Raw genomic sequence first — 12,008 nt, forward strand, 5'->3', positions numbered from 1 at the left:
ATTTCATCACACCTTTAGCCTCAGTCAGTAGAGCTGCAATCTTCATTTTAAAACCATTATAAAAACCTCCATTAAGAGGACTTAAATGGATAGTTCACCCCAAAATAACAATTCTGTATCATTAACTCCCTTTCACTCGCTCCAAACCTGTTTGAGTTTCTTTATTCTGTTCAATACAAAAGAAGATATTTTGAAGAAAGCTGAAAAGCTGTACCCATTGACTTGTTTGTTTTTGCTACTATGAAAGTCAACGGTTACAGGTTTTCAGCTTCTTCAAAACATTTTATTTTGTGCAAAACAGAAAACAAGAAACTCTTAAAGATTTGAAACCGCTTGAGCTTGAGTAAACAGTGAGTAAATCTGGATTTCTGTGTGAACTCTCCCTTTATTTGAGCTCTCTCCAGTCACTCTAGGAAGACACTACACCTGGATTATTTGTCTAAATAATACATTTATTATTAAAATCCCTTTTAACATTAAAGTCATCTAAAGCCGTGGCTTAGTGCAGGTAAAGGGGCCCCGGCCCTGGGTGACTCGGCCATTAGTTTATGCCCACTCCTCATTCTGCAGGTGATCAGGAAGCAGTTCTCTGCACTTCCTGTGTGACTCCTGCTCACCCTACACAAATCATTAAGATCATTAATCCAGACTGACCCTAACAACACAATCAAAGCCATGAGTGCGTCACTCAGATAAGTGTCAAGTCACTGGCCACCTGTTCACTGTAACCAGGGATGGCGCTCAATATCGTCCAAACTGGGCCGATCAGCCGCCGCTGGACTGAGACACCAGCCAATCAGCTGACGGCACTCTGATACACACAACACCGTGTTCAGAAACACAGAGCAACACACTTCTGCTGATCTCTCAGTGAGTCTCTTACCTGTTGACAGAGTTATGGGGAAGGTCAGTTTGCTTCTGGACGTGACCCTCAGTGCACCTCCGAAGGGGAAACGGTTGCACAGGATGTTGAAGAGGGTCACTCCTACTGACCACACCGTAGCTGGACCCGCATGGTAGCGCTGTCTGCAGAACCACTCAGGTGGAGCGTATTGAATAGTTCCTGAGAGACACAAGGAGACACAAACACCCGTTCAAAACACTCCAGCACACACAAATTCCCTTTGGTGGATCATCAAAAGCTCACAAACATCCACAGAGTGTTTCCTTCTGCAACACAAACCCACCTGCGAAGTATTTGTAGGCCGAGCGCTTGAGCAGATCTCCACAGCCGAAGTCCAGCAGCTTGATGTCCTGGGACTCTGTGGAGATCAGCAGGTTCTCTGGCTTGACGTCCCGGTGCAGGACTCCGCGGCTCTCGCAGTGTTTCAGAGCCGCGATCAGCTGCACCAGCACTTTCTTGGCCAGACGCTCATCCAGACAGCCGTTCTCCTCACAGAAGCTCTGGAGGTCTTGGCAGGGATCCGGACGCTCCAGGATCAGGATGTAGCGTCTGGGACGGTCAAACCAGTCAAGCAGCTGCAGGACGTTGGGGCAGGCAGGAGCTGAATTGACGCGGGTCATCAGTGCCACCTCCAGCGGCAGCCGACCCTGACCTTCCTGCAGGACAAACGATTGGATTCAGAACCCAATGAAACATCAAACACAACAACAGGTTCACACTGAACTCACAACTCTCAGTCTCCTCTGTGTCCGCTCTTTAGACACATACTTGATGGCGACCTGTAGACAGATAAAGCATAATAAATCACACCTGCCTGATCCTCACACATCACATTTACTGAGATCAGGATTTCTAAAGGCTGTTTGAATGAAGAGCGGAGAAAACGACTTACTGGCAGTCCATCGGACCTGCGCATCCCAGCGAACACAGAGCCAAATCCACCGTCTCCCAGCAGTGGGCCCTTTGCATACGCGTCTGCAACACAGAGGAGCAGTAGAAATGTGTGTTCAAAGAAAACATGCAGCAGTAGAGAAAACTGCAAAAGAGCATTACTGAAACATCATCATCACTTCTTCAATAAGCCATTCTGACCTCTGCGAGAGCGTTTGAGAGCTCTTCTAGATGAGGTGGACGGACGTTCATCTTCTGGTGTTTGCTGGCTGCCGCTCTGCCGCTTCCTCTTCCTGTTACCCTGATCTGTGGACACAGATTTGGCCAACAGGGAAGGCAGAGGTCCATCAAGCTCTTGGCTCACGGTCTGGGTTTCACCATCACCATCATGTGTCCTGACGTCCTGAACAGCTGCCTGGATGAAAGCAGAACTCCTGGATCTGGAGCGGCCTGAGACAACGACAACAACAACAACAACAACATATCACGTTTATTATAAGATTATAAGAATTAATCAACAATTAACTTTAGTAGCTGCATCTACAGAGAATAAAAGACATCTGATCACTTATATCGGGGAACAGTTGTGTTGAAATGGGTTCATTTGTACCAGTTTATTTACATCACATTTCCCCAAATATTACACAACATCATATCATGATTGATCATAAACAAATAAAAACTAAAACACTCACTGCGGTTTTCACCCATCTGACAAACTCCTCCAAACTCCAGCAAACCTGAAAACAAGAACAAAGATCAAATATCAATAAAAATGTCAATAAAAACGATAAAAACAAGATCAAAATCAAAATAAACACAACAAAAGAGCAACAAAACGTGTGAAAAGGAATAATTTCAGCTCTGAGCGTCGATCTCCTTGTAAAATAAAAGTCTTCTGTCAGAAATTCTCTGGTCTCCTTGAAGAATCGCAGTATCAGCACAGTAATCCTCAGCAAATGCCTCAGAAATTCGCCTCTCCTCAATCAACAGATAGCGGCGAGTCTCGGTGTTTATATATGGAGTCAAATCATAACACGCGTTGCTATAGCAACCACAATTTGAATCGCCAATCTGAATCACATGAGTAAACGATTCATCTCATCTCAACATATAAATAATAAATAATTAATAATAATAAATAACATAGTTATAATAATAATAATAATAATAATGAAGTTTAAATCAATTAATTTATAATTCACGAAACTGTAATAATAATGCTAAATGAGCAAGATTGGTTTGACAAGGTTTGACTTTGTAAAATGTACAGCTATTTAGGAATTAATTAAATTAAAATAATAAAATTAACTCATATATTTTCTATTAGTGGCCCAAGCAATGTAAGTGCATGCTGGTTAATTACACGTACAGTGCTAACTGCTCACGTAGATATTAGGAATATAAGTTAAAAAAAAAAAGTTTATTATTGTAAATAATAGAAAGTAAATTAAATCGTTTCACCATTTCTATGTCTATGCCTATATTTTACAGTCTATGGTCTACGCACGATTTCAGATCACATGGCCGTTTGTATCATCATCTGGTAGGCTACATGGTTCAGTCATATTTATGTACTTTTCATTTGCTCTTGTTTTCAGATTTAATATTATTAAGTTTTATTAATGTTTTCGTTTTTTTGGATGTATGTGAAGGCTTTTTAAGGGACTTTGTGTTCACTCAACGGCTAGAAAGCACAAAAGTTCACCTGCCGAATGAGTTCCCGCGTCTGACCACAAGATGGCGTCCACAGCAGAAAGGTGCAAGTTTATAAATACATTATTTCTGTTTGTATGAATCTAGATAGCTGTTTTCATTACTAATATACAGCTTTCAATAAGCTAATTTACTATCACAAGGTCTGTAATGACAATTAGCTTGTACGTTTGCTAGAATTTTCCTAACCTATCTAGCCTTGTTCATTTATATTAAAACAAAAAAAAAGATTGTATTTTATTCAGAAAAACATCTCTCGTTTGTCATTACGTTTGATGATTTGATGTGATTTGAGCTTCTGAACTTCTGTTAAGGGTGCAAAGTGTGCATTGAAGCGGCCTGATTTTATACACCAGTTTACAGTAGTAAAAATATATCAAAGTTAATTAAAGTAAACATATTAAAGGTAAACAGGTTTCTATTTTTTGAATGTAGTTAAAAACTCTTTATGAAATGAATAATATGATTAATAATATGGTTCATTTCTTATATTGATATACATTTTTTATATTAAATTATCTCTGGGTCATAAATGATTCTGCTTGCAGCCTTCAGTACATCAGCTTTCAGGCTCAGTGCTGTGTTTCTTCTTCTTCTTCTTGGTCTTTACTGACGCTCCTGGTGCAGTGATGTTGCAGTTGCTGTGAAAAGCTAGGCGAGAACACAAACCACAAGTGTTTTTATTCAGGCATGCAACAGACTGAATGTCCTAAAACTGTTTGTGGTCAAGCTGGTGATCTTGCATGCTCAATACACACATCAATGCATGAGATAAACTGTGGTTAGACAAAAACAGAAATAAGAAAAGTAAGAAAATATTTAGTGCACGCTGCAGCTGTAAATGTTGCTTTTATTATTTTCATGACTTGGAATTGATGAGAAACTGAAGATGCAAAAGTCTGATTTATTAAAATACGTACCATGAATCAGAGACATTGTAAACAGCACACAACTGAGGTTTGATTTATTTAAAGAAGAGCAGAGCAATGCAACATATACGAGTGCAACATTCAACATTTAAACCAAATTGTAATAATCATTCAACAAAATTTCCTTTCATAAAGCAAATCCATCTGTTTGTATTTCCTATTATCTTTTAATTTCTACATTAGACCTTCTTTAGTTGTTGAGAAATGACAGTATCCTGTTCACTGATCAGACACTTATAATGAATTTAATGTGTGAAGAGAGTTTAGTGTGGAGTAAATTCAGCACAATGGACAGCTCCCTGCAGTGCTGAACTGACTGAACCACATCTGCAGGAGGAAATGCTACAGAGATGTTTAATTACTGCTGAATAATTACTGAACAATATTGAATATTGAAAATCTAACCCATCAGTAGTGATTACTAATTAAACATTTATTTTATATATAAATTAAGATAAAAGGCGATTACATAAAAAACCTGTTGGGCTTATTCGCTCTAAGACATGCTTTGATAATTATATTTCTTTTAAAGTAATACGGTTTTGTTAATGTTAATAAAAGGAAACACTGAGTTTGTATAATCATTTCTTTTTGTAATCGAACACTCACTTTACAGCTCTTCATCTCTCAGAAAACTCCCTCATTAAACCAATAGTTGCCCTCGCGCACATTAATCAATACACAAGACTAAAGAAAGCCTAATGGAAAATCTGTGCTTTGTGACAATGATCTAAGAGATCTTATCAGATCAGTGAAGTTTATTTTTCAGTTTGGCTGAAGTGAAAACAGTTTTTGATAAAAACAAACAAAAAAATAAGCACATTATTATTAGCCCTGTAAGATTTTTTTTTTTTTTTTTTTTTTTGGCTACAGAACCAAGCACTGTTGTCCTATGATTTGCCTAAATTAAACTAACTTTAGTTAACCTAATTAACCCAGTGAGCCTTTAAACTGCACTTTAAGCTGAATACTAGTGTCTTGTAAAATAACTATTAAAATATTGTGTCATGAGTTATTAGAGATTATTTATTTAACATATTATGTTTAAAAATGTGTTGCAAAAGATATTTTCTCAATTAAACCGTGCTGGGGAATTATTTAATCATTCATTACACTCAGAATAATTTATTTCAAGTGTTTATTTCAGTTCATTTTGATGATTATGGATTACAGCTAATATTAGTGTCAATTATAGTTTATCTCTTCATAATATAGCTGTGCTTTAATGATAAGTTTACATGTTTACCTAAAGTTTTATTATTTTAATATTATTTGAATGAATTTTATCGATAATTAATGCAAAGTCCTGCAAATAATTAAGCAACACAATCCTGCAGCCATTGTCCAACTTCAAATACAGAAAAATTGTATATTTAATAAAGTATATTAGTAAAATAAGTGTTTATAATTAGTTTTTAAAGTGTATCTTAGTTTCTAATAATACTTTAAATTAAATTAACAGCAAATTCATTATATTTTGTAAAACGATGATTTATAGTGTATTTAATATTAGAATCTTTAACTTCTGATTTTCCAACCACTTTTAGCAAATTCATCAGTGTTAAACTCATATTTTTCATTATTGTGTGTAATCAGTAAAGATAAAATAAAATGAATATAATAACTAAATATATATTCACTTTAATAATGGCCTGTTGTTCATTTTAGAGCAAGAGTCTCCTTGTGCTGAACGGTTTAACAGCACCTCCACATCACCTGCATCAGAGTGTGTTTTCTGCTGGAATCTGCTGTTCAGTGTGTGTTCGGTGTGTGTTCTCCTCTTCTCCATCTGCGTCTACTGCCTCTGTCAGAAGAAAACTACAGGTCATCAGCTATTCGTAAAAAATGGATATCTCAAATTATAAAATGTAAATTATTCTTATCTTTTGTTAAGTTTCTGTAGGTTCTGGGGCTGAGAACAGACATGTTGAGGTATGAGCACATTTTGAGAATAATTTTAATATATATCATTCGCAATAGTTTAGCAGCAACACAAATTACATCAATATAATATAATATATTTATTTGTTTATTATTTTAATGAAATATATTCTGTTTCAGGCTGGTGATGAAGTGTGTTATGCTTCATTAGACATGCCTTCCACACAGCAACAAAGGCAGAGGAATAAAAGAGCTCAGAGTTCAGACTTCAGTATTTATTCTAATGTCAGAACCAGCAGAATGTAAAGTAGAGTAAACTAAAGTCATTGTTCTTTAGTAGAAATATGATTCAAAAGAGTGTTAATGACAATGTTCTGGCATCTGCATCCTATTTTCATTGATTCTAATATTGTAAGTTTTTAATGATTAAAAATGTAAATACATTTAAGAAAGGTTAAATGTTTTTTCCAAATATTTGACTTGCAGTCTCAGAAAGGACTCAGTGTTGTTTCTGGGTCTCTCAGTTTAATATAATTTAAGCCAATCACATGAGTGCATATGCAGTAGTACTCCCAGCTAAAACTGAAGTTCTTAAACTCTTTTCATGCCACAAAACAAACATCTCCCTGCTACAACAACAGAAATGTAGAATGCAAATGTACATCTAACAGAGCTCTGAACATTCCTAATATTAAAAAAACAAAAAACTAGGTCTTAGATCATCAGATGTGTACACCATTTCAGAGGTTTTACTGCTACTGTGGGCAAATTACCACAACAACTCCACCAAAACTTATATATTATAGATCTATAAGATCATTTAATGGAATAACAACCTAAACAATATTTCATCACACCTTTAGCCTCAGTCAGTAGAGCTGCAATCTTCATTTTAAAACCATTATGAAAACCTCCATTAAGAGGACTTAAATGGATAGTTCACCCCAAAATAACAATTCTGTATCATTAACTCCCTTTCACTTGCTCCAAACCTGTTTGAGTTTCTTTATTCTGTTCAATACAAAAGAAGATATTTTGAAGAAAGCTGAAAAGCTGTACCCATTGACTTGTTTGTTTTTGCTACTATGAAAGTCAACGGTTACAGGTTTTCAGCTTCTTCAAAACATTTTATTTTGTGCAAAACAGAAAACAAGAAACTCTTAAAGATTTGAAACCGCTTGAGCTTGAGTAAACAGTGAGTAAATCTGGATTTCTGTGTGAACTCTCCCTTTATTTGAGCTCTCTCCAGTCACTCTAGGAAGACACTACACCTGGATTATTTGTCTAAATAATACATTTATTATTAAAATCCCTTTTAACATTAAAGTCATCTAAAGCCGTGGCTTAGTGCAGGTAAAGGGGCCCCGGCCCTGGGTGAGTCGGCCATTAGTTTATGCCCACTCCTCATTCTGCAGGTGATCAGGAAGCAGTTCTCTGCACTTCCTGTGTGACTCCTGCTCACCCTACACAAATCATTAAGATCATTAATCCAGACTGACCCTAACAACACAATCAAAGCCATGAGTGCGTCACTCAGATAAGTGTCAAGTCACTGGCCACCTGTTCACTGTAACCAGGGATGGCGCTCAATATCGTCCAAACTGGGCCGATCAGCCGCCGCTGGACTGAGACACCAGCCAATCAGCTGACGGCACTCTGATACACACAACACCGTGTTCAGAAACACAGAGCAACACACTTCTGCTGATCTCTCAGTGAGTCTCTTACCTGTTGACAGAGTTATGGGGAAGGTCAGTTTGCTTCTGGACGTGACCCTCAGTGCACCTCCGAAGGGGAAACGGTTGCACAGGATGTTGAAGAGGGTCACTCCTACTGACCACACCGTAGCTGGACCCGCATGGTAGCGCTGTCTGCAGAACCACTCAGGTGGAGCGTATTGAATAGTTCCTGAGAGACACAAGGAGACACAAACACCCGTTCAAAACACTCCAGCACACACAAATTCCCTTTGGTGGATCATCAAAAGCTCACAAACATCCACAGAGTGTTTCCTTCTGCAACACAAACCCACCTGCGAAGTATTTGTAGGCCGAGCGCTTGAGCAGATCTCCACAGCCGAAGTCCAGCAGCTTGATGTCCTGGGACTCTGTGGAGATCAGCAGGTTCTCTGGCTTGACGTCCCGGTGCAGGACTCCGCGGCTCTCGCAGTGTTTCAGAGCCGCGATCAGCTGCACCAGCACTTTCTTGGCCAGACGCTCATCCAGACAGCCGTTCTCCTCACAGAAGCTCTGGAGGTCTTGGCAGGGATCCGGACGCTCCAGGATCAGGATGTAGCGTCTGGGACGGTCAAACCAGTCAAGCAGCTGCAGGACGTTGGGGCAGGCAGGAGCTGAATTGACGCGGGTCATCAGTGCCACCTCCAGCGGCAGCCGACCCTGACCTTCCTGCAGGACAAACGATTGGATTCAGAACCCAATGAAACATCAAACACAACAACAGGTTCACACTGAACTCACAACTCTCAGTCTCCTCTGTGTCCGCTCTTTAGACACATACTTGATGGCGACCTGTAGACAGATAAAGCATAATAAATCACACCTGCCTGATCCTCACACATCACATTTACTGAGATCAGGATTTCTAAAGGCTGTTTGAATGAAGAGCGGAGAAAACGACTTACTGGCAGTCCATCGGACCTGCGCATCCCAGCGAACACAGAGCCAAATCCACCGTCTCCCAGCAGTGGGCCCTTTGCATACGCGTCTGCAACACAGAGGAGCAGTAGAAATGTGTGTTCAAAGAAAACATGCAGCAGTAGAGAAAACTGCAAAAGAGCATTACTGAAACATCATCATCACTTCTTCAATAAGCCATTCTGACCTCTGCGAGAGCGTTTGAGAGCTCTTCTAGATGAGGTGGACGGACGTTCATCTTCTGGTGTTTGCTGGCTGCCGCTCTGCTGCTTCCTCTTCCTGTTACCCTGATCTGTGGACACAGATTTGGCCAACAGGGAAGGCAGAGGTCCATCAAGCTCTTGGCTCACGGTCTGGGTTTCACCATCACCATCATGTGTCCTGACGTCCTGAACAGCTGCCTGGATGAAAGCAGAACTCCTGGATCTGGAGCGGCCTGAGACAACGACAACAACAACAACAACATATCACGTTTATTATAAGATTATAAGAATTAATCAACAATTAACTTTAGTAGCTGCATCTACAGAGAATAAAAGACATCTGATCACTTATATCGGGGAACAGTTGTGTTGAAATGGGTTCATTTGTACCAGTTTATTTACATCACATTTCCCCAAATATTACACAACATCATATCATGATTGATCATAAACAAATAAAAACTAAAACACTCACTGCGGTTTTCACCCATCTGACAAACTCCTCCAAACTCCAGCAAACCTGAAAACAAGAACAAAGATCAAATATCAATAAAAATGTCAATAAAAACGATAAAAACAAGATCAAAATCAAAATAAACACAACAAAAGAGCAACAAAACGTGTGAAAAGGAATAATTTCAGCTCTGAGCGTCGATCTCCTTGTAAAATAAAAGTCTTCTGTCAGAAATTCTCTGGTCTCCTTGAAGAATCGCAGTATCAGCACAGTAATCCTCAGCAAATGCCTCAGAAATTCGCCTCTCCTCAATCAACAGATAGCGGCGAGTCTCGGTGTTTATATATGGAGTCAAATCATAACACGCGTTGCTATAGCAACCACAATTTGAATCGCCAATCTGAATCACATGAGTAAACGATTCATCTCATCTCAACATATAAATAATAAATAATTAATAATAATAAATAACATAGTTATAATAATAATAATAATAATAATAATAATGAAGTTTAAATCAATTAATTTATAATTCACGAAACTGTAATAATAATGCTAAATGAGCAAGATTGGTTTGACAAGGTTTGACTTTGTAAAATGTACAGCTATTTAGGAATTAATTAAATTAAAATAATAAAATTAACTCATATATTTTCTATTAGTGGCCCAAGCAATGTAAGTGCATGCTGGTTAATTACACGTACAGTGCTAACTGCTCACGTAGATATTAGGAATATAAGTTAAAAAAAGTTTATTATTGTAAATAATAGAAAGTAAATTAAATCGTTTCACCATTTCTATGTCTATGCCTATATTTTACAGTCTATGGTCTACGCACGATTTCAGATCACATGGCCGTTTGTATCATCATCTGGTAGGCTACATGGTTCAGTCATATTTATGTACTTTTCATTTGCTCTTGTTTTCAGATTTAATATTATTAAGTTTTATTAATGTTTTCGTTTTTTTGGATGTATGTGAAGGCTTTTTAAGGGACTTTGTGTTCACTCAACGGCTAGAAAGCACAAAAGTTCACCTGCCGAATGAGTTCCCGCGTCTGACCACAAGATGGCGTCCACAGCAGAAAGGTGCAAGTTTATAAATACATTATTTCTGTTTGTATGAATCTAGATAGCTGTTTTCATTACTAATATACAGCTTTCAATAAGCTAAACTACTATCACAAGGTCTGTAATGACAATTAGCTTGTACGTTTGCTAGAATTTTCCTAACCTATCTAGCCTTGTTCATTTATATTAAAACAAAAAAAAAGATTGTATTTTATTCAGAAAAACATCTCTCGTTTGTCATTACGTTTGATGATTTGATGTGATTTGAGATTCTGAACTTCTGTTAAGGGTGCAAAGTGTGCATTGAAGCGGCCTGATTTTATACACCAGTTTACAGTAGTAAAAATATATCAAAGTTAATTAAAGTAAACATATTAAAGGTAAACAGGTTTCTATTTTTTGAATGTAGTTAAAAACTCTTTATGAAATGAATAATATGATTAATAATATGGTTCATTTCTTATATTGATATACATTTTTTATATTAAATTATCTCTGGGTCATAAATGATTCTGCTTGCAGCCTTCAGTACATCAGCTTTCAGGCTCAGTGCTGTGTTTCTTCTTCTTCTTCTTGGTCTTTACTGACGCTCCTGGTGCAGTGATGTTGCAGTTGCTGTGAAAAGCTAGGCGAGAACACAAACCACAAGTGTTTTTATTCAGGCATGCAACAGACTGAATGTCCTAAAACTGTTTGTGGTCAAGCTGGTGATCTTGCATGCTCAATACACACATCAATGCATGAGATAAACTGTGGTTAGACAAAAACAGAAATAAGAAAAGTAAGAAAATATTTAGTGCACGCTGCAGCTGTAAATGTTGCTTTTATTATTTTCATGACTTGGAATTGATGAGAAACTGAAGATGCAAAAGTCTGATTTATTAAAATACGTACCATGAATCAGAGACAGTGTAAACAGCACACAACTGAGGTTTGATTTATTTAAAGAAGAGCAGAGCAATGCAACATATACGAGTGCAACATTCAACATTTAAACCAAATTGTAATAATCATTCAACAAAATTTCCTTTCATAAAGCAAATCCATCTGTTTGTATTTCCTATTATCTTTTAATTTCTACATTAGACCTTCTTTAGTTGTTGAGAAATGACAGTATCCTGTTCACTGATCAGACACTTATAATGAATTTAATGTGTGAAGAGAGTTTAGTGTGGAGTAAATTCAGCACAATGGACAGCTCCCTGCAGTGCTGAACTGACTGAACCACATCTGCAGGAGGAAATGCTACAGAGATGTTTAATTACTGCTGAATAATTACTGAACAATATTGAATATTGAAAATCTA

The 12,008-nt window shown here is 37.7% G+C and overlaps 2 protein-coding genes and 1 long non-coding RNA gene across 4 annotated transcripts; 1 reads left to right on the forward strand and 2 right to left on the reverse strand.

Annotated features, from left to right (window-relative positions):
• Positions 1–431: 431 nt before the first annotated feature.
• On the reverse strand, positions 432–2,783 carry LOC141378454 (serine/threonine-protein kinase pim-3-like). Its single transcript, XM_073927848.1, has 8 exons — positions 2,491–2,783; positions 1,997–2,245; positions 1,797–1,879; positions 1,633–1,683; positions 1,188–1,560; positions 884–1,063; positions 716–811; positions 432–618 (listed from the first exon to the last, which is right to left on the reverse strand). The coding sequence occupies exons 1-7, from the start codon at positions 2,504–2,506 to the stop codon at positions 720–722; spliced, it is 1,044 nt and encodes a 347-aa protein (XP_073783949.1). The 5' UTR covers positions 2,507–2,783; the 3' UTR covers positions 432–618; positions 716–719.
• A 483-nt stretch (positions 2,784–3,266) lies between these two features.
• LOC141378455 (uncharacterized) lies at positions 3,267–6,777 on the forward strand. Its single transcript, XR_012393098.1, has 4 exons — positions 3,267–3,341; positions 3,451–3,555; positions 6,109–6,372; positions 6,502–6,777. It is a non-coding gene; the product is annotated as an uncharacterized lncRNA (long non-coding RNA).
• LOC141374998 (serine/threonine-protein kinase pim-3-like) lies at positions 3,939–9,946 on the reverse strand. 2 transcript variants are annotated; one of them, XM_073927850.1, is made up of 8 exons: positions 9,654–9,946; positions 9,163–9,411; positions 8,963–9,045; positions 8,799–8,849; positions 8,354–8,726; positions 8,050–8,229; positions 6,157–6,244; positions 3,939–4,162 (listed from the first exon to the last, which is right to left on the reverse strand). In XM_073927850.1, exons 1-7 carry the CDS (start codon positions 9,667–9,669, stop codon positions 6,162–6,164), a joined length of 1,035 nt encoding a protein of 344 aa, XP_073783951.1. In that variant the 5' UTR covers positions 9,670–9,946; the 3' UTR covers positions 3,939–4,162; positions 6,157–6,161. The 2 variants fall into 2 exon arrangements, with proteins under 2 accessions (XP_073783951.1, XP_073783950.1); XM_073927849.1 differs by lacking the exons at positions 3,939–4,162; positions 6,157–6,244 and adding exons at positions 7,598–7,784; positions 7,882–7,977.
• Positions 9,947–12,008: the final 2,062 nt, after the last annotated feature.

The sequence above is a fragment of the Danio rerio genome, chromosome 17, assembly GCF_049306965.1.
Source record: "Danio rerio strain Tuebingen ecotype United States chromosome 17, GRCz12tu, whole genome shotgun sequence".
Taxonomy (NCBI): domain Eukaryota; kingdom Metazoa; phylum Chordata; class Actinopteri; order Cypriniformes; family Danionidae; genus Danio; species Danio rerio.

What these genes read in the sequence shown, in the direction of transcription:
- LOC141374998 (XM_073927849.1), bottom strand. An exon ending in GGCCTACAAATACTTCGCAG is followed by an intron (nt 8,230 to 8,353) that starts GTGGGTTTGTGT and finishes TGTGTCTCTCAG; the next exon opens with GAACTATTCAATACGCTCCA. An exon ending in CCCCATAACTCTGTCAACAG is followed by an intron (nt 7,978 to 8,049) that starts GTAAGAGACTCA and finishes TGTGTGTATCAG; the next exon opens with AGTGCCGTCAGCTGATTGGC.
- LOC141378454 (XM_073927848.1), bottom strand. An exon ending in GGCCTACAAATACTTCGCAG is followed by an intron (nt 1,064 to 1,187) that starts GTGGGTTTGTGT and finishes TGTGTCTCTCAG; the next exon opens with GAACTATTCAATACGCTCCA. An exon ending in CCCCATAACTCTGTCAACAG is followed by an intron (nt 812 to 883) that starts GTAAGAGACTCA and finishes TGTGTGTATCAG; the next exon opens with AGTGCCGTCAGCTGATTGGC.